The sequence below is a fragment of the Eremothecium sinecaudum genome, chromosome II (genome assembly GCF_001548555.1).
Source record: "Eremothecium sinecaudum strain ATCC 58844 chromosome II, complete sequence".
Taxonomy (NCBI): Eukaryota; Fungi; Ascomycota; class Saccharomycetes; order Saccharomycetales; family Saccharomycetaceae; genus Eremothecium; species Eremothecium sinecaudum.
In genome coordinates this window covers 1,506,956-1,526,937 of record NC_030893.1, presented here as the reverse complement: position 1 = coordinate 1,526,937, position 19,982 = coordinate 1,506,956, and the positions used below count along the sequence as shown (strand labels likewise).

At 41.0% G+C, this 19,982-nt stretch overlaps 11 protein-coding genes across 11 annotated transcripts; 3 read left to right on the top strand and 8 right to left on the bottom strand.

The window, feature by feature from the left end:
• Window positions 1-262: 262 nt before the first annotated feature.
• On the top strand, window positions 263-631 carry CNL1 (Cnl1p; the record flags this gene model as incomplete). Its single annotated transcript, XM_018130683.1, has 1 exon — window positions 263-631. One exon carries the CDS (start codon window positions 263-265, stop codon window positions 629-631), a length of 369 nt encoding a protein of 122 aa, XP_017986172.1.
• SPC110 (Spc110p) lies at window positions 621-3,185 on the bottom strand (the record flags this gene model as incomplete). The annotated part of the gene is made up of 1 exon (XM_018130682.1): window positions 621-3,185. The coding sequence occupies one exon, from the start codon at window positions 3,183-3,185 to the stop codon at window positions 621-623; it is 2,565 nt and encodes an 854-aa protein (XP_017986171.1).
• A 512-nt stretch (window positions 3,186-3,697) lies between these two features.
• AW171_hschr2988 (S-adenosylmethionine-dependent methyltransferase) lies at window positions 3,698-4,909 on the bottom strand (the record flags this gene model as incomplete). Its single annotated transcript, XM_018130681.1, has 1 exon — window positions 3,698-4,909. The coding sequence occupies one exon, from the start codon at window positions 4,907-4,909 to the stop codon at window positions 3,698-3,700; it is 1,212 nt and encodes a 403-aa protein (XP_017986170.1).
• A 140-nt stretch (window positions 4,910-5,049) lies between these two features.
• Window positions 5,050-6,153, bottom strand: TRP4 (anthranilate phosphoribosyltransferase; the record flags this gene model as incomplete). The annotated part of the gene is made up of 1 exon (XM_018130680.1): window positions 5,050-6,153. The coding sequence occupies one exon, from the start codon at window positions 6,151-6,153 to the stop codon at window positions 5,050-5,052; it is 1,104 nt and encodes a 367-aa protein (XP_017986169.1).
• A 594-nt stretch (window positions 6,154-6,747) lies between these two features.
• Window positions 6,748-7,917, top strand: CDC12 (septin CDC12; the record flags this gene model as incomplete). The annotated part of the gene is made up of 1 exon (XM_018130679.1): window positions 6,748-7,917. The coding sequence occupies one exon, from the start codon at window positions 6,748-6,750 to the stop codon at window positions 7,915-7,917; it is 1,170 nt and encodes a 389-aa protein (XP_017986168.1).
• Window positions 7,918-8,309: 392 nt separating this feature from the next.
• On the bottom strand, window positions 8,310-9,269 carry AW171_hschr2985 (thioredoxin-disulfide reductase; the record flags this gene model as incomplete). Its single annotated transcript, XM_018130678.1, has 1 exon — window positions 8,310-9,269. The coding sequence occupies one exon, from the start codon at window positions 9,267-9,269 to the stop codon at window positions 8,310-8,312; it is 960 nt and encodes a 319-aa protein (XP_017986167.1).
• Window positions 9,270-9,758: 489 nt separating this feature from the next.
• Window positions 9,759-10,307, bottom strand: YPT35 (Ypt35p; the record flags this gene model as incomplete). The annotated part of the gene is made up of 1 exon (XM_018130677.1): window positions 9,759-10,307. One exon carries the CDS (start codon window positions 10,305-10,307, stop codon window positions 9,759-9,761), a length of 549 nt encoding a protein of 182 aa, XP_017986166.1.
• A 695-nt stretch (window positions 10,308-11,002) lies between these two features.
• On the bottom strand, window positions 11,003-11,881 carry YPQ2 (Ypq2p; the record flags this gene model as incomplete). Its single annotated transcript, XM_018130676.1, has 1 exon — window positions 11,003-11,881. One exon carries the CDS (start codon window positions 11,879-11,881, stop codon window positions 11,003-11,005), a length of 879 nt encoding a protein of 292 aa, XP_017986165.1.
• Window positions 11,882-12,133: 252 nt separating this feature from the next.
• Window positions 12,134-14,521, bottom strand: AW171_hschr2982 (HBR267Wp; the record flags this gene model as incomplete). The annotated part of the gene is made up of 1 exon (XM_018130675.1): window positions 12,134-14,521. One exon carries the CDS (start codon window positions 14,519-14,521, stop codon window positions 12,134-12,136), a length of 2,388 nt encoding a protein of 795 aa, XP_017986164.1.
• A 258-nt stretch (window positions 14,522-14,779) lies between these two features.
• Window positions 14,780-17,479, bottom strand: KIC1 (putative serine/threonine protein kinase KIC1; the record flags this gene model as incomplete). Its single annotated transcript, XM_018130674.1, has 1 exon — window positions 14,780-17,479. One exon carries the CDS (start codon window positions 17,477-17,479, stop codon window positions 14,780-14,782), a length of 2,700 nt encoding a protein of 899 aa, XP_017986163.1.
• Window positions 17,480-17,786: 307 nt separating this feature from the next.
• Window positions 17,787-19,868, top strand: ATP22 (Atp22p; the record flags this gene model as incomplete). Its single annotated transcript, XM_018130673.1, has 1 exon — window positions 17,787-19,868. The coding sequence occupies one exon, from the start codon at window positions 17,787-17,789 to the stop codon at window positions 19,866-19,868; it is 2,082 nt and encodes a 693-aa protein (XP_017986162.1).
• Window positions 19,869-19,982: the final 114 nt, after the last annotated feature.

Sequence of the window (19,982 nt, the reverse complement as noted above, 5' to 3'; positions counted from 1 at the left end):
TCAAAAACGACGCTAGCCGGGTAAGAGACGGGCACGTGAACTGATGAAGTTATACTATATAGCAATGAAGTAGTATAAAGATACGCTTATCTCGATACCTTATACTGCTTAATGGTGGTATTTATTTCTTCTGTTTTATTGTGTCTGTTGTTGCGGCGCGTTTTGCTTTATAGATTAGCAACGTTAGCTTATGTTGTTCAAGAAGTTGAATACATCAGCTTATAATTAGGGCGTTTATAATCTTTAAGAGGTCTAAGGGGCTATGAGCGAAGGGGAGGAGATCAACAAGGATCCGTTCCACGTGGACCAATTGATTCTGGATTACGATTATTTGATATATAGGATTAAAGATCATGTGTCAACTATCCACCTTGAAACAACTAATGCTTGCAGAAGGCAGCATGACTTGATTACGAAAGGAATTGTGGAGGATATTATTGAAAATAACATCAAAGAGTTACGGAATGTTCTCGGAAAGTGCAAGGAGCTAGAGGCGTACATTTTACAGTTGAATGCGCTTGATTCTATAGTAAATACGTTTCATGAGAGAGTCAATGAAGTAATAAAACAACTGCGTGATATAAAGGTACATAACATGAATATCTCTGAACAAAATACTTCTACCAGGTAAGCCTTTCTTCGCCTAGGGCGATCTTTCTTTGCAAGTAGTTTAATCTCTGTTGGTCCCACCTTCGTTTTGCGGACGCTCTACTCATTCTGACGCAAGCGAGAACCAGAAGAGCGACACTTTTGAAATTGAGACGCGTAGTTCTTCTTACGTTGTATGATGGGAAGAGTGGGTAGTCGTAATTATCAGCGTAGGTGGAATTTAGGAGAGGCTGCACTTCGTTCTCTAGTTTGAGGATGTCGAGTTTTACGTGTTGTGAACTTGCCTTTAAGACGCGGTTCAAGTATTCATTTACCACCTTTAAGTCATTGTTCCTCTTGACCTCATTGTAATATTTTAGCCTATAGTAGTCAGCCCTATCTTGCCACGATGCACTGCTTGCATTGGCTGGAATTGTTGTGGCGGGTGCGGCGCCCAATACCTTGGAGCCGACTTGGTGGTTGTTGTCCAATAGTTGCTTTTCCAATTCTATGTTTTCATCTTGTAGGGACTTTATTTCATTTAGAAGCTTGGTTCTCATGCTTTGGTACTTCTCCTGCCACCTAGCGTTGAGATCTTCTGAAGGGATTTTGGTGTCGGCAGTGTTTTCCTTTAGTTTGACAAATTCCTTGGTGATGAACTCAAGCCTTGACTGAACCTTTTTCAAGTCCTCTTTATACGATTCCTTGTGGGTCTTTTGCTTGTTCAGTTCCTTTGTTAAACTAATGTTCTCTGATGTTAGATCATTATAGCGCTTCATCAAAGCTTTGAATTCCTGTCGCCTTTCATCCATAAGACGTTCGAATTCACTAGTCCCATTTTCTTTCAATAACTGTTCATAAGTGTTTTTTAGAGATTCACATTTTGTTTCCCACATACGGATCTCTCGTTGCTTCGTGTCTTGGATAGATCTGAGTTCGAGTTTTAGCATGTCGATTTCCTTCTGTAGACGGTTTTGTTCTAAAGGCTTTTCCGAATTCAAGTCATCCAACTTGGATTGCAAAGCCATCAACTCTCTTTTATGCTGCAGCTTAACATCTTCTAGTTCACGCTTCGATTGGCTTGTCAGCTGTTCTAAATCACGCAAAGTAGTCCTTAAAGTCGCAACTTCGCGCTCTTTCTTTTCTACTTCTTCCTGTGCTGCTTTTCGACTAGGAGAAGATCTCACATATTGCCCAATGCGCCGTTTATAAGAGCCGTTTTCAGTTTCTAATCTAGACACGATCTCTCGAAGTTTGATCACTTCAGCGTTCAAATCTTGGATTTTAAGTTGTTCGGAGTTGAGCTTATCTAAAGCCTCCTGCCGCCCAGTCAAGATCCTCTCACGTTCGCTTTCTAGGAGTTCTATTCGTGATTCCGCCTGCTTCAAGTCACCCTTTAAAAGTTTGTTTTGTTCCTCAAGGTAACTCTTAAGTTCATTTAATTTGCGGCTTTCTTCCTCCAACGAATTTATCTTTTCGCGCAAGATATTCTCGCCGGAAGAGGCAGTCTTGGTAAAGCTGTCCAGCTTTGCCTTTGAAGACACTTTGTAACCCTCATATTCATCTCTCAATTCTGATAGAGCACTTTCAGAAGCTCGAAGCTCCCTCTCTAGAGACTGTCTCTGGTGACTCAACTCTTGCAATCTTGTCTCTAAGTTCTGGATACCTTGGTTTTTCTCGTCAATCTTCTTCTCTAACTCCAACAGAGCTCCGCTATCATGATCATACTCCTGTAATTGATTTACTAGTCTTTGTATCTTCTCTTCTGCCTCTTTTAATGCAGTTTCCTTGGAACTAAGACTGTATCGCAGTTGATTAATGTCGCTTTTTAGCATATCAATATTCATGGTATGCTGAAGTTCCTTTTCCGAATGTTCCTTTTTGGTACTTTCCAAACTGCCTTCAAGCATCTTAATGTGCTTGCGTAGCTTGTTAAGTTGCTCATTAGTGCCAGCCAATGACAACTCCAATTCGTTACGAAGTTTTTCGCATGAAGAGTGATCTTCCACCATAACAGGCTGTTCAATATCTCTTTGATCTAGCTCATCAAACTTTAGCTGCAACTCTCGAAACCTCTGTATCAACTCATGGTGTTTCGTTTTCCATTCTTGTAATTCGTCAAGCACTTCAAGGCTTTGTCTTAGTTGACCATCATCAGATACATTATTCAAAAATTTCAACAAACTATTACATTTCACTCTTAGACTGTAATTTTCCATAGTCAACTTCTGCAAAGTATTCTGTTGTTCCTTGAGGGGATTTGACCCTAAATCTGAGTTTCCCTTAGAATCGATAGTAATCAAATCCGGTACTGGATCTTTCTTAGATCTTGAAATAGAATGTACACTCTGTTCTGGAATAGTGTCATCGAATGAAGTATCATTAAATAACCTCTGAGAAGTAATAGTTTCATCAGCAACACGGGACTTCTTTGTAGCACTATTCTCCGTAAAAGAATCGTTCTCATCTATCGAAGCTCTTTTCGCCTGACGCATTATTTGGGCATCCATGTTTTCCTTATCCTGAAGGTGGCCTATCGGAGTGAACTCATATTTCTTGTGCTGACTATCAGCAGGAGTACCTATTTTTGAGAACATCTACTTTATCGCGTTCCTTCGTATCGCTTCTAATTCTTCAATTCTAGTTCCGTTGACGAGTGTTATAATAGTATTCTATTAATTTGTGGACGCGAGGGAAGCCATAAAAAAAAATCGCCAAATGTCACAGACGCTAATATGGCGACGCTAAATAAGAGGACTTAATTCCGACATGTGTGCCCTATATGTAACTAATATTATGCTAGTTATTTTAGGAGGTTTCAGAGCTTTTCGTTCTTTGTTCTGGAGCTTTATTACTATGTTTTGGTGTTAAAAGTTTATATGTAGTTCTAAAAGTTAAGATACTGAAAATGAAAGTCGAATTGATCCAATGTGATTGAAGTGAATCATATGCAATTTATTCAATCTCGATTGGTTATCTATAAATATTTTATTTATGTTTTATGCGGCGATGCCAATTATTGTAGGATATGTACTCTGCATCATAATTCCAAATAGTAGTTTATACAATTTGCGGGGATTTTAAAAGACCCTTGTTAAGGACTGAGAGTTCAATCGGCAAAGGAGATTTCTTTGAAAAGGTACTGAACTTTGCCCCAATCGTCATATCCATCATCGTACTCTTCTTTCAAGACTTTCAAATTATTCAGGTCTAAAAGATTCCATAGAAGCTCCCTCTCTGCCTTGTATTTTGCTCTAATAGGGACTTCAAGATACACAATTCCATCACTGGCTAGAAATTTCTTGATCATGGCTACGAGCCAATACGGATGCTTTGGAGAATATATTGGGTCTGCGATGAGTATAGTATCGAATTTCTCTTCACCGAATTCGTCTAAGAACGACTTTGGATTTGTCCAGTCCAGTACGGTCGCATGCACATTTTGAAGGCCGTTTAGTCGAATGTTCTTTTTTAAATTTGGGACTATTTCCGGAAGGTCAGTCAGTATAATCTGGGAGTTGGACTCGGAGTGCGATAATGCATAGGATATTCCTACCAGTCCTGTCCCTGCGCCTAACTCTAGTACCTTAGTCCGTGAATGAATCTGCAGTATCTTCTGAGAAAGGATTAGAGATGCGCCCCACGTCTTAAGACCAAGATTGTCATTTGTCAGTGCTGGTTCATGCAATTTTATTTCATGTGAAAGCCCGTCGACGTGGAACTTCCTAGTAAGAGCCGGAAGCGCAGTTCTGCCGCATTGTTCAGAAATTCTCAAGCTAGCCTGTTCAATAATTTCATTTTTGAGCGGAGCATTCGACGATTCATAGTAGCGCAGAATATTATTGTAGTAGCCGATGAGCTCCGGACCGAACTGAGAAAGTAACATTGGGACCTTTGTACATAGAGTTTGAAAATTAAAAATGACTTTATTGTTGAATTTGTTATAATAGTTCATGATTGCATACAGTGTAGTTTCTGACATATTCTTTTCACTAATAACGTACTTCCAGTCATTGTTACCGTCTTGCTGCTCATTGCTGAAATTGACCTGTGTATCCGGTTGCAAGAGCTGGAGGACACCATAAATCACATTAGGATCAGCAAGGTTGGGAGACGGCAAGTCTAGTACCGAGATTGGGGACATATCTGACTCCGGAGGCGTCGGCGGGACATTCAAACGTGGACCATTAGAAGCGTTACTATCTGACAAAAGACCTGCTTGTTTAGTTTGCAGCTTATGTTGTACACATATCACACCATCATCTACAGTATGAGTATGCGAATTGGAAACACTGCTAATAAAGTCCAGTGGGTCAAACATTTTTGTCCGATGCTTTAATGTCCTTAGTTTGTCGCTCTAACCATCGAAATTTCCGAAATTTTTAGCGCTTTGGTCATCCAGGGTTCGGTCAACGTTTAATACATATAGTGTAAACTATAAAAGGTTAACATATAGAATGTCTAAGGGGTCTTAATTTCATCCAAACTGCTAATAGCGTTGTTTAGGGCTTTCAAAGCAGCACCGGACTTAATACTTGTCTCAGCAGCTTCAACACCTTCCTTCCAATTCCGGTGATCTCTACTTAGACAGTAAATCATTGCAGTGTTCATTAAGATGAAGTCATATACTGCATCTCCTTTTTCAACTTCACCGGATAATATGCGGAGAAGGGTTTCTGCGTTTTTCTTACTAGAGTTGGACACAACTTCGTTTATGTCGTGCTCTTGCAAACCGAAGTCGGCAGGTTCGATCACAAAGGTCTCAATTGTCTTCCTGTCAGGGTGGTAGTGCCAGACATTAGTCTTACCCTCGGTGGAAACCTCGTCAATTCCAATATCGGCAGAGACAATAAAGAGCCTACAGTTTGAGCATAAAATAGATGCGGCTCTAGCGTATTCTCCGGCGACGTGTTTGCTGTACACACCTAGCACCTTGCACATAGGGATTTCCAAGTTATGGAAGAGTGGCCCAACAATGTTGAATATCGTACGAATCTTCATAATCTTTTTCAATTCTGGTAAGCATGCCATGCCCGGGTGGAAGCTTGGCCCCAAAATATACATGAAGGTGTTCTTTGCCAGCAACCCTGGAACTGTTTCCGGGACCACCTTAGAACCATCATAACCAAGCTCGGTTAAGATGTCTCCAGAACCACTGCTTGAAGTATTAGCTTTGCTACCGTGCTTGCATATTTTCAAACCTGGAATACCACCTGCAACTATACATGACGACGTAGATACATTGAAAGTGTTGTGACCGTCTCCACCAGTACCAACGATATCACCATATATCACTCCCTCCTCTATGATCAAATCTTCAGCCTTAACGGAGTTGGCCGTTTTCCTCATTGCCTCGATTGTGGCAACAAGGTATTCCGCCTTGTAAACTTTGTTACGCGCTTGCAATACAGCCAAGAAACAGGACACATGGATGCTGTTCTCAACAGTGGTTAGACCAATAGTTCTCATCTGATCCACCAAAATAGTGATTGCTTCTTTCAAGTCATCTGGGGTAAAATTTTCTGGATCGTTAAGTAGCTTATTAGTATATTCGGTTAACTGCATGATTGATTTGAATTGCTTCTGCTACCTATGCTCTCAAGAACTGCTAAAGCACAACTATATTATTATTTTGTTGTGTTTCCTTCATTCTGTTGTATCGTCTGCCTTATATATCACAAGCCGGAATATGGTCCCTCTGAGTCATTTATGGGCAACCATAAATGAGTACGTGGCAAGTAACCAAAATCTAAAAAACTACATACCGCATCATGAATCAAAGAATATCAGGGCAACTAAAAGTCAGTGCAGATTTGCGCAACAGGACTAACCTTTGTTTGTGTTATCCTGCCCAGATCGCCTATTTTCTCTAAAAGGGTCAAGATAGTGCTTCCGTATCCTTTCCTCATCCGGTGTTTTTGTGTAACTAGTTAATTAACGTTGCCACCGTATCACTATTTACGACAGGTGAGAGGCCTGATAAGTGTTACCCGGCTGTCACGTAAGGTGAACGAAATTAAGGTGGCCAAGTTGGAACCGCCGAAATTTTGGATGGCAAAGGAATAACTTACAAAACAAGATCTTAACTTTTTATTAAGAATACAGATTTCAATTCAAAGCCAGCACTCTAGCTACAGTTGTATTACAAGCAATAGGGAAATGTTGAGCACATCAGATGGATCACTCGTTGGTATCTCTAACCTACCAAATCAGCGTTATAAAATCGTCTCCAATAAGGGAGGTGTGTTTACGTTCATGTGCTGTGGTGAATCAGGTTTAGGTAAAACAACTTTTATTAATACCCTTTTCCAAACAACTTTATCACCATTAGACAACCAGAATAGACGCCAGCAACCTATCAGGAAGAGCTCAGAGGTTAATGTTATTCGTGCAATGTTGGAGGAGAAAAACTTCTCTTTGAGGGTGAATGTTATTGATACTCCTGGATTCGGTGACAATGTGAACAATAATAAGTCTTGGCAGACTATCGTGGATTTTATTGACGACCAACATGACTCTTATATGCGCCAGGAACAGCAGCCCCACCGGTCGGTGAAGTTCGATTTAAGGGTTCACGCTGTGTTGTATTTCATTAGGCCTACTGGACATGGCTTAAAGCCGCTAGATATCCAAACCATGAAGCGTATATCCACAAGAGCGAACTTGATTCCTGTGATTGCAAAGGCGGACACATTGACTGCCAAGGAATTACAGGACTTCAAGGTTCGGATTAGACAAGTTATTGAGGCCCAGGATATTTGTATTTTTACGCCTCCCTTGGACGAAGCAGACCAAGGAGATCCAGCTGCTCTGGAGCACGCAAGACAATTGGTCCAATCAATGCCATTCTCGGTTATTGGGTCCGAAAAGAAATATGACAATGGGTCTGGTACCACAGTGGCGGCAAGAAAGTACCCATGGGGTCTCGTGGAAGTCGAAAATGACGCTCATTGTGATTTCCGCAAACTAAGATCGTTGCTATTGAGAACCAACTTGCTCGACTTGATCTTGACCACTGAAGAACTACACTACGAAACTTACAGAAGATTGCGTCTAGAAGGTAATTCGTCCGCCGAGGACAAGGATGGTATTCTTCCTCACCCTGCTCCCGCCAGAAAGTTGTCTCATAATCCAAAGTTTAAGGAGGAGGAGAATGCATTGAAGAAGTATTTCACAGATCAAGTGAAGGCCGAGGAACAAAGGTTCAGGCAATGGGAACAAAATATTGTTAGCGAGAGAATCAGATTGAATGGAGACTTGGAAGAAGTCCAAGCTAAGGTAAAGAAACTGGAAGAACAAGTCAGGGCATTGCAGCTAAGAAAACATTAAAATTAGAAGTCTAGTATTAGAGAATGAAGGTTTGATTTGATGGGGAATACAATCCACTACATTTGCCGCCCGTATCGGTGCTCTTGAAGTATACTGAAAATCACAGATACCATTTTTTTTTTATTTTGCAGAAAGTTACTCTAGATAGCGTACTATTATTATTCTCATTCTACATACAACAATCATCTTCATAGTGGAATCAATTAAATGCGAGCAATTATTACTTATTAACCTTCATTGTTTTGTTCCTATAAACACCCACATTAACTAGGCTGTAAAAGAATGTTCGCCACCCTTCAAAATTAAAACATGTTCCTGCGAAAACGCAAAACTTAAAACTAAACGATTAACATTAAACTAGTGGATAGAACCCTAACAAAACCTCTTAAAGCTTATTCGAGCTCTGATATATACTTTTCGGCGTCCAAAGCAGCCATACAACCAGATCCAGCGGAGGTAATGGCCTGTCTGTATCTGGAATCTTGGACATCACCGGCTGCGAAGACACCTGGAACTGAAGTCATCGATGTTCCTGGAATAACTTTTACATACCCAGTATCATCCAAGTCAACCTGGCCCTTAACAATGCTGGTGGCTGGTGTATGCCCAATAGCATAGAATAGACCATTAACAGCCAAGTCATATTCATTATTGGTTTCGCGATTCTTTACCCTTAATGCATTCAAGAACTTGCCGTCTCCCTTGGCTTCCAAAGGTACCGTATTATACAAGACTTCAATTTTTTCATTCTTCTCTACACGTCTTTGCATGATGTTGGATGCACGCATTTGGTCTCTTCTAACCAACATGTAAACCTTGGAGCCGTACTTGGTTAGGAATGCAGCTTCTTCACATGCAGAATCACCGCCTCCTACAACTGCCAAAGGCTTATTTCTGAAAATTGGCACAGCTCCGTCGCATACTGCGCAGGCTGAAATACCCTGCTGCCAATATGTCTCTTCGCCAGGCAAGTGCATCCTCTTGGCAGAGGCACCTGTCGCCAAAATCACCGCGTCAGTGGTGATAGGCTCACTGTCCTCGTTGAACTCAGTCCATAGCTTAAAAGGCTTCGAAGAAAGATCAAGCTTGGCAACAGTCTCAGTAATAACTTCCGTACCAAATTTCACAGACTGTGCCTTCATTCTATCCATCAACTCTGAACCGGTCAAACCCTCAGGAAACCCTGGAAAATTCTCTATCTCAGTTGTTGTAGTTAATTGACCACCGGCAGCAATTCCATTGGCAAACATACCCTCGTAAAGGGTGGGCTTGATTTCAGCTCTTGCCAAGTAAATTGCTGCAGTATGAGCAGCAGGGCCGGAGCCGATGATTGTACATTTCTGGTGCACCATTATGGACTATAGTAGTATCAATTATTGAACAAAATTTTCCGAGATATGTAACGACAAATTCAACGAGAGCTTGTTGTTAATTTTTAGAAGTAATTCCAAGTATTCGACAACTTCGAGTCCCTTCAGCCGACAATTAACTTTATTTCATTTTATTATATACAGTGAACATTACAAAGAACGGAGATATTGGCTTATATTATCCGCTTAACCCCGTTGGTGCATCCGCCTTCTATCCCCGAAAGCTCTTGCACCTGGTAACTTCGTACGGATATCACCGTCGCCTGTCAGCATTGCTATTACCAAGCATACTTTCATACGGGGCTAACCAGCGGAGATAGCCTCGACGTCCGAGGTGCCATCGGGTTCGAGATACCGTTATACGAAGCTCGACGATCCCTTGTACGATACCCGCGAGCTGTCCGCGGCAGTTTCCACAGTTGTTCGTCTTTATTACAGATTTTATTACAAATTGTGCTTACATATATTGTTTTACGATATATGCTGTTTAAGTCTTTGACCGAAAGCTTGGACGTCTATATCAGTCCCTAAAAACTTCTGGAATACCGCGGATGCGTTTTTGAGGATCACGGGGTTCAGAAATACCTGGTTCAGAAAATACTGAAGACCGGCTCTTCTATTTGCAAGCCAACACTTATCAAAATTAACGTCGTTGTACCTCCATGCATCATACCATTTGACTGTTGGCGGTAGATCAGGTATATACCCAAGTAGCCTTCGTGGTAATTTGAGTAGCAGGCGCTCTCTGAAACGCACAAAATCGCTATAGCGCTTTTGGAGCTGTATTACTCGCCTACCGTCTTTAGTTTTAACTTGGATGTTAATAGTCCATAATGTGAACCTGCTCTGCCTCAGAGGAGCCCTAATATCGGTGTCAGTAACTTCTGAGCATATTCTTATATCTACTGCTGTAATACGTAAGTTTTGGCTATTATTGCTCTCACAGTCGCTATCTGCGGCCTCGCTTGCATCCACGAGTTTTATGGGTTCTGGAGGAAGAAACTGAATGCCTGGCGTCATATATGAGACGAGGAATCAGTCAGGTTCCGGTTAGTCATGTGTTTGCAGTTGGTCGATCCGTTCAGTAGTAGCGTCATTTATGACACTTTTAACTTATCCCTTGGCAGAAAAGTTTTATCAAGTGAGCCGGGTAACATCAGATCGCCTATAAAGAGGAACTCGTATAAGGACCGGAAACTGGTTCTTGGCGCTACTGTGCGTGCTACTGGCTCCAAGAGGGGTTATAAGGTGTATCACAGGCACAGCAGGCCGCGGCTCTTTTAACTACCTCTCTCCGTTCGCGTCCCTCTTGTTGCAGTGCCAAGAAGCTTCTCTTACAGCCGTAAGTCTAAGTATCGAACATATGTTAAAAAAACTGTGTTATAGTTGGTGGGGGGGGGGGGGGGGGGGGGGGGCGTTTATCACTTCCAGTGAATATTGTATGAGCATTCTAGGATGCTACCCATCTTCCTAATTATATATCTAACCATAAGTTTATCAAATAAAACCAAACAAACTATTATAGAGCGAAACCTAAAACCGTGCCAACTCAAGGTGACAGGCCAGTCTAACCCTCCGAGCACAAAATGCCTTGTGATTTTTCATTTCAAAAGGTACGGAATCTATTAATATGCTTCTATCCATGTCCTGCAGTAAGCCGCGGATCATCGTAAATGAGCGGCTAAAAAAAGTAACCATATGCAAAGAGTGGTATATTAGATGGTTAATGGAGTGCTTTCATCAGGGATTGACGCCTGTACTTGTCCTTCGCAGTCGCGTTCATAGTATAGAAAGTAATGTTGGTAGAAGTACATTAGGTCGAAAACAACAGTGCCAAGGCAACCCACAAGGAATGGCAGCGCATTTATGACATATTTAGCCCGGTCTGGGTTCTCAAGGTATCCAGAAGAGGTGAATATCGACAGCACATAGGTAATATTGGAAAGAAACGTGCAAGTAAATAAGATAGGCGATAAACCATCGGTACTCTTCCGACAGTAATTCTTCAGTAGCTGCGGAATTCTCGCACCCACGTACAACAAGCCGCCAATCCAAGATATCAGTGCTCCAGTGGCGCTAGGTGGCTTTGGAAATGGTTGCAGTGGGGGCATGTCTGGAGATACCACATTCATAACTATCGGTAGAGCATGACTACGGCCAGCCATAAGAAGCATGCATAACAACGATCTGAAGCGGCCTCGCCGTTCGCTAACAGGAGGAGTTGCTTGATATGTATACGAACTTGCTTCCAGATAAGATTCAACTGATTTTGACGCACGTCTTTTAGTTGCGAGAGTATTTTTGTAAATCACCCCATAATAGTAGTATTGTCCACATAAAACAAAATCGTTTGTGAGGAAATAGAAGGCTAATAAAACCTGGAAGGGTAGCTGATACGTGAGGATTGCCCCGATCATAGTGGTGAGGTCACCCAGGGTCCAGCATAAAACGAATAGAGGCGAAAGGCCTTCAACAGTCTTATAATTGTATGTTTCCACAAGTTGCGGGAAGGTGCAAAAGATACCGAATACAAATGACACAGCCCCGCTATAGAAGCTAACAGTTGGCCAAATACTAACGTTATAATCTTCCATCTCGCTTAGTATATTGCAAGTTGAGATTCTCGCGATGTTCTCAGATTCTTCTTATGAATAAGGAAAATGAGTATTTTTCTACTAGCAATGTTTTTATGTTGCTGATAAGAATGACTGATTCAAAACATTACATACTTTAAATTTAAGTTTCCTGAATCATGCCGTGACTCATATTTAGTAGAATTGACCTCTTGTTTAGTCTGTATATTATCATATAATTAACATCTAAATTTTGAATTAAAAACTTTTGAACTAAAACTTTTTATAATAATGATGCCATTTTTTTATAAAGGCATGATGAGTCTCATCGGTACCATTCACTTCGGGACCAATGATTTTAAAAGATTTCTCAACTTGGGGTAACTGTTGGAAATCATTAAACCCGAAATGGTAGTTTAATAACACGTTTAGTGCCAATGAAGACAATATACTGTGGTTCACCACAACATAGGCTGCCCGGTATGTTTCCCAGTCCGTATTTTCAAGCATATCAGCAGAAATTGGATTGCTTTTGAATGCTTGAGAGTTTTCTGCAACAATGATGTCAATGCACCACATAAATAGATCATGATCTAGCCTTGCCATGATATTCCACCAACAAGCGAAGCTTAAGCATTCTGAATTGAACTCGTTCGCGAAAGCTGGGTCATTGGCCAAATACTGCGCGACAACACCGCGCGGGTTTAAAATTTGTTGCTCAAACTTCTCCTTAGTTATTTCGTTAAAACATGTCAGTTGAAGTAGATTTACTAGGGTCCAAATCTCGGAGATTGTGAAAGAACCCGTTTGGTAAAAATGGTAAAATAGCAATTCGTCTCCCATTAATAAGCCTTGACTAGAGATAGCTTTCAACTGCATCAAATACACAAGTTCCTCTGGCGGCTCTGAATATAAAGCACATGGCAGTTGTGAAAGTATGGTTCTAATCTCTTGCAATTTCCCATGAGGGTATTCTATAGTACAGAAAATGGTATGAAATTTGGTGAGATCATCCATGTAGTTCTTTTCAATTAATTTTTCTTTTTCACTTTGAAGTATTAGCCGATATATCTCAAGCCGAGTTTCATTTGATAAACTGGTTTCCCAGCATAATTTTTTTAAATCTTTTAACGAGGACTTCCTCGTTAGTCCTCTTTCTAACAAACTAGTAACCTTATCCTTATTTTTTGCATCCTTTACCTCCCTTTCGTCACGTACTCTGTTTCTCGTTATTTGCTTTAATGACGCAATACTCATTGTCTTGCGAATTTGTTTCTCATGTTTCTCCCGCTCCTCCGAGCGTTTTGGTGGTAGCCAGGTAGGCCTGCCAGGAGTGCACATTGCAACCTTGTCTGCGGAAACTAGCTTCATATCCTCCATACCTACATCGCTCGCAGATTTAAACTCCAGTGGAAGAACTTCTGCTGAAACGTTCCTTTCCCGCAACCTCGACTGGGACAACTTCCTAGAAGAATCCATTAAAACATTGGAAAGTACTCTAGAAGTGTTCGCAAAAAATTGAGAATCAGAAGAGGCCTGGATTCCTGGGATTGGACAAGGCGGCAACATATCTGTCTCAATAAAGTTCAGACTCCTGGACTTCTCGAGGGTTGGTCTACCACCAGTTTTGGAACCCTTGTGAGAGGAATTCAACGAAGCAAGATAGGGGTTGATAGATGGCAATGCAACTGGGACATCCCAGCCAAGGTAATCGGCAATCTCATCATCCAAGACATCATTGGTAGCTGTTTCATAACTTGACACAGTAGGATTTGCAGATCTACTTCCTACTGCGCGCTCCTGCTCATCATAAAAGAGTTCTCGATTCTTAACAGAATCCTGCACAGCAGCTTTATTCTGTTCGCGACGAAGCCGAAATCTCTGAGATGGAGTCAGAAGTTTAGACGTTGTCGTCAATTCAGGCGTAGTTTTTGAGAACACACCCATGCTATGGACCATGGTTTTCATCGCTGGTCCTGTTGCAGAAAGCATATGCAGGCTAGCTGAAGGCGGTGATTCGCTTTGACCAGAAGATGCTGGCGATCTTAAGCGAGAGTTGGCACTGAAGGAAAATCTCCCTTTAGCCACAATTTGACAAGCGCCGGGTCCAGCACTACCGCTACCAGCGCCCTCTGCTTCGTCCTCTTTAGCAACACTAAGAGAGGATTCCCCAGAAGAACAAGAATGGGACGCAGCAGAAAGAGAAACAGCCGGATCTAAAACTACACTATCGTCCCAAACCGAGCTCCTCGCTTTCTCAATTAAAAGTGAGTCTGGTTCTTTCTCCGATAGACACTCCTGGCTTCCCCGAGGTATAACCATGAATATATCCTCATTTTGCGGGTGCCCATAGTCTTCCGGCGTATAAACTTCCTGCTCACTGCTATTACTAATTGATGACACCGTTGATCGTACACCACCTTCGGAATTCTTTTTTACCGTTTCTTTATTATGATCTTTGATTTTGAAGTTATTGATATTGGTATTATTAGTATCGTTTGTTTTATTGTTATCATTATTATTATTATTAGTATTATTATTAAAATTAGTATTATTAGTATTATTGATCCTCCTCCCTGTGTTAACAAGTTTCACTTTTTGCTCTAAAGATGGTGACAGTTGACACATTTCCTCATCCAAAGTACCTAAAACGTGCATCATAGCTAACTTTGAACCTTTAACAACACATATAGTGGCTCCTAAGTTGTCTTGAGGTGCAGTTTATTCGTAGCCCTTACTAAGAAAGTCTTTCTATGTAATAGAAAGAAAAGTGAACGGTTATTTCCTGGCATTTAAGATAAACGATCCGATAAAAATTAAAAAGTTCGGCTTAAAAGAACAGGCCGTACAACACCGTGGAATGAGATTTTTCTATAGTACTAAATTAAAAAAAATACTAAAGAGCTTTAAATGAGAAGACTATGTAGGTAATACAGCTCTAAGTGCTGTTTCAATAACAGGTAGAGCTTCATCCATCATCTTTAGTAAGTTCTCAAGCTCGCGAAGTACGAGTGGCTTGCGGTCTACGCGGTGGGATTCGTCAAAATCTTCAATATCGATGAACATGTCCATTGGAAGCGTCCTTGGTGGAACTTCCATATATATAGATGGTGTAAGTGAAGTTGATGGCCCTGGTGTAGTAGCTGTAGTATTAGTAGCGGGTGTTGCAGTATGGTAGTTAGTTGTAGTTGTATTTGAGGCCGATACCGATGAGCCAGAAGTTGATGCATTTGACGCTACTGATGACTGTAGAGTTTGCTGTGAAGCTGGCTGGGCAGGTGCGTCCACAGTAGGCGTGGGACCCCAGTTTGTCAAGCTTGGATTACGTTTTGGTTTCATGAGGTGATCGGGATTAAATTTTTCGTTTAGAGGTGTCATTGCGACTGGAATATTTGTAGTGCTGCTAGTGTTAATGCCGAATTGGTTGATGTTGCTGTTTGTAGTCGACAGAGGCTGCTGCTCGTCGGCGTTACCAGGGCCTAGAAGTTTATAGGGAAATAGTGTTGTGGGTGAAGGCATTTGCAACTTTAGATTAAGGTTGTTCCGCTTAAAGACACGGCTAGCTCGCTCACTCATGTGACGCTGATTTCTTTCTGCGGGTGTTGAAGCGCTAGAAGAGCCATTGATAGAAGGCGGCGGAAGAGTCTGATTTGGAGAAGTGAGTGACGCAGAGGAAGATTCCATTGGTTTCATGAAGAGCGTCAGCGCAGAAGCTGGAGGAGGAGCATCTCCAAGATTTAAAATGGCAGGAACAGACTTCTCAGGTGATATGTTACGGACTCTGGTAGGCGAAGGAGACCTGTCATTGGAAACCGGTGCAGAGTAACCCATACTTTCGGCCCTGCTAGAAGTGAGGGTTGGTTTACGTTGCAGTTGAGGGGGAGCGGATTGGGCCGCAGAAGTGTTACTGCGTTGCAAGCCCTTTATTGGAACTCCATCCGCTGTGGGCGGACTCATGACCGATTTAGGTTGGGCGCTTGTGGTCGAAAGCGGTAGCTCTTCAGGTATTTCAATCTCAACAGGCGTTGCTAAAGCGGAAGTCAAGGGCACGCTGCCCATTGAAGATTTGAAATTTGTCTGCAATTTTGGTAGGATTGGGGTAGATTTACTGTGATAGCCAGCTCCGTTTAGCTTTATATCTTGACGGGAGGGCATCACCATTGGTGTCGAAGAGGATGTATCATTTTCATTAATGTGGAGATTGGTAATGCTGTTCGCAAGCATGGGAAACCTATTTTCAACTTCTTGGCCTATTTTTTCGCTATCCTCAAACAATTGTAGTAACTGTTTTGAGGCCTTCGTTTCTGTTTTAGTAGTTTGAGAGATTGTGTATGTATTTTTATTAGGATAATTTCCCGTGGTATGTGTAACTGAGGGCTGATGTGAAGCTTGTATTGTTGAATTGTTTGCGGTTGGATCGCCGAGGGTTTTTCCCATCGTCGTACCATGGAAGTATTGTGGCCTATTGGACTGATAATATATCTCCTCATCAGGATATGCATAGTTAAAGTCGGTTTGAGACCTACCCCAGTCGGTTTCGACGGGAATCGCGTCTATGTTTATGTCGTTTTCAATAATGTACTCGTTGGAATTTAGTGAATCAAAGTCCCACTTCACTTCCACCTGCTTTTCGGAACCACCTGGGTTACTTAACGCAGCAGCTGGTTTGCTGGGCTCTTCGTCGTCCAAATTGATCATCACTCCCTCGCGGGATTTATGCTTTTCTGAGTACAATAGATATCTCGATATTAACTCCTTTAGGGTTGTCACTGTAGTACTTTTATGCGTTTTTATAAATTTATTGGAAAGCAATTCCTCAGCCGTTGGACGTGCTTCAGGATCTTCATCAAGACATAGAGCAATAAACTCTTTCAACATGTGTGAATAGTTCCGGCCTTCCAGCCTTGGAGGCTTTGACTTAGTTATCAGTTGCATTGCTCGCAGTGCCTCTATATCACAGTATGGTGGATTTCCCGTAGCTATTTCGTATGCGGTAATACCCAAAGACCAGATATCAGCCTTGGTATTGTAATAAACCCCTTCCATGATCACCTCAGGAGCCATCCAGTATGGCGTGCCCGCCATAGTTTGCCGTTTGTGATTTGCAGCCGCCAACTGTGCGGCAACACCAAAATCACACAGTTTCACATGCCCATCGTTCGTAATTAAAATATTCGCTGCTTTGATATCCCTATGTATAACATTATCCTTGTGAATAGCCACTAGCGCAAGGAGAACTTCTCTCAAAATAACACCAAGATATTTCTCGTCTATTTTACCTGGTCTGAGAAGAGTTCGCAGAGACCCCCCTGCGCAATACTCCATTATAACCCAAAGTTTTGTATCTACCAAATACGATCCATAGTACTGCGTAATGTTTGGAACTTGTTTTAAAGACGAAAGAAATTGAATTTCTTTCTGAACATCTTCTACCTCATCCTCAGGACAGTCCAGATTCAAAACTTTGATAGCATATTTTTGCTTACTTTTAAGGTGGTAAGCCTTATATACAATTCCGAACTTGCCTCTACCTATAACCTCGGTTCGCTTGAACAACATGGGGGTTAAAGCCGCATCTCCAGGATTTGTTGTTCCGGCGCTAGTGCTACTGCTTAACATAAAGCGAAAATTCTAATAGTGTGACCTTCTTGTAAAATAAATCTTGTTTCTATAACGCAGAACATCTAAGATCAATAATACTACGGTTACTTTTGAATAATATCGAAGATGAAATTTTCCAGTACCATCTAAACGACCAAATCGCTATGTACGGATACGTGTGGTTAGTACTAAGTGACAATGAACACGTGAGAAACACGTGGTAATATAACAATGCAAACGACTTTTACAGCGACGACCATTGAAGATACATAGAAAGGACAAAGCTATTGGATAGGGACTGTAAAGAGGGGCATATAACCTAGGCATGTTTCTGAGGCGGCGTTTTTATAATAGATTTCAATGCATAAGATGGTCTTCCAGTATAACTCAGCCGCAGAACGTGATTAAGCTAATTGATTCTTGGGATTTGAACAAATGGTCTTCAGAAATCCAAGGTCAGGCACTAACGGAGTTTCTAAACCACCATCTCTACAAAAAAGAGTCGTTGCATTTGATAAGTATGCTGAGAAACAAACTTATGCGAAAGTACTCTCACCGACTGCGTCACTTGTTGGAAAGTTATATGTCTACAATTAAAGATGACCTACTAAGAGCAATTGTATGCATGGCTCTTCATAGACCAAAAGCTCCGATTCAATATAGGTTTTTTGTATCGGCTCTGAATTCTATCATTGAAAGTGACATATCTAAGGAGATGAAGCTCGAGAAAATATACTATACAATTCAGTTGCAGAACAGACTATACCCTACTTTCTCTGCAGAAAAAGGTATACTGGTACCGGACGATATTCATCGATGGGTTTGCAAAGCTCTTAATAATTCGTTTTCGGATTACTACTATTTTTTGATCAACAATAATGTACTTTTAAATTCGAATTTTGCCGTTCAAATGATGAATCGTCTACTGAAGTATGGATCAGAACTGGATTATCAGCTGGCATCATTCCAAATATTTCTGCATGATGAACGCCATCACCATTTATTTCACGAAAAATTTAAACTGCTCTACAATTTTAAAACTATGAATGCCATTTTAAACTACATGATCGAGCGCAAGGACTTTAGGTTCATCAAGATCTATTTTGAAGCTCTGGTGGCCAGGTTAGAATCAGAAACATTTCCCAAAGAAGCATCGAAGTCCGAGAGAGCAAGTAACTCTGAGGCTTATATTAAAACATTAATGCTTTTTGCTCGGGTTTCCAAAAATGAAGACTTATTTTTGGATTCTTTAATATTATTATTTGAAAAATACAGTGATGGGGAGAAAAAGAGTATCCTCACCTATGAAATCCTGCTGCATGTGTTTTCCTATTTGAGGAACATCAATTGCCCGGAGCATATTCTTAAAATTACAAAAGCACTGCATATGCTGCCTGTTGCTACAAATGCCACAAGTAATGCAGCAAAACATCTTTTAGGAAGCATTACTACGACAATTCGTTCTTTAGGAAATCCAAAATTGACTGCTAGTTTTATCTGCAAAGGTTATAATTCTGCATCCACCAAACATATCTTAAACGAGTTGGGACTTTGGTCCGTGGTGTTCCATGGCAAAGTTGAAATAGTACCCACTAGCACCATGAATTCTAATGAAGAATTAAGTAAGATATTGCCAGTTATAGTACCAAGATCGCTTGTTTTAGAAACTATACCAGACAATTGTGCCCTATCTGAACTATACAGAAGTGTCCTTGAATTCTATGGCAATACTCTTCCCAAAAAGGATTTTTATGAACTAATAGTCCAATTATGCGGACTTTTTAAGGCGTTTGTAACAAAAAGTGAAGCGCGTGACAAGATCTACCAGCTAGATGCTAGCGTTCTGCGTCTAATAATGTATCAAGTTAGATACACCCTCAATGAGCCAAGATTAGCATTTGAACTCTTGATGGAATTTTACAAAGATAAGAATATGACTCTGGAGACCACGCGTGATAATAATCCATTTGGTATTATGATGTACAAGAATCAATCTATATCACACTCTGAGATCAACCAGGTTTTAAGCATAATGGAAAAGCGAGACATACCGCTAGACTACAAAACCATATCCGCAATAATAATAAAGTTTATTACAGTGGGAAATATACCCGAGGCCCATAATTGGTACCTGAAGCTATTGCATGGTAACTGCAAAATCAATAGTTTTAATATATTGGTTGAAGCTGTAAGAAATAAGTGGGAATTACCTGCTGATATCGATGAATCACTTATACAGCAAGTTAGGAATAGCTCGCAAAGCAGCTCGAATAGCATACCAGATATATATGAAGACCAATATTTGCAAGATGATGAAGTATATGGCTTTGCTGACACTTTGACTATGGAGATGACCAAACTATTATCTTTAACCTCTAGTAAAGAAGATCCTGTAAATACTAATTAATGAGAGTAGTATTTGACTATCGGCTCAATTGACTACGTTTCACTATTTTTGCATTATATCTTTGTCGGGTTCCATTGTATCGCGATGGAGAAACGCCTTCATGTAACTTTATTC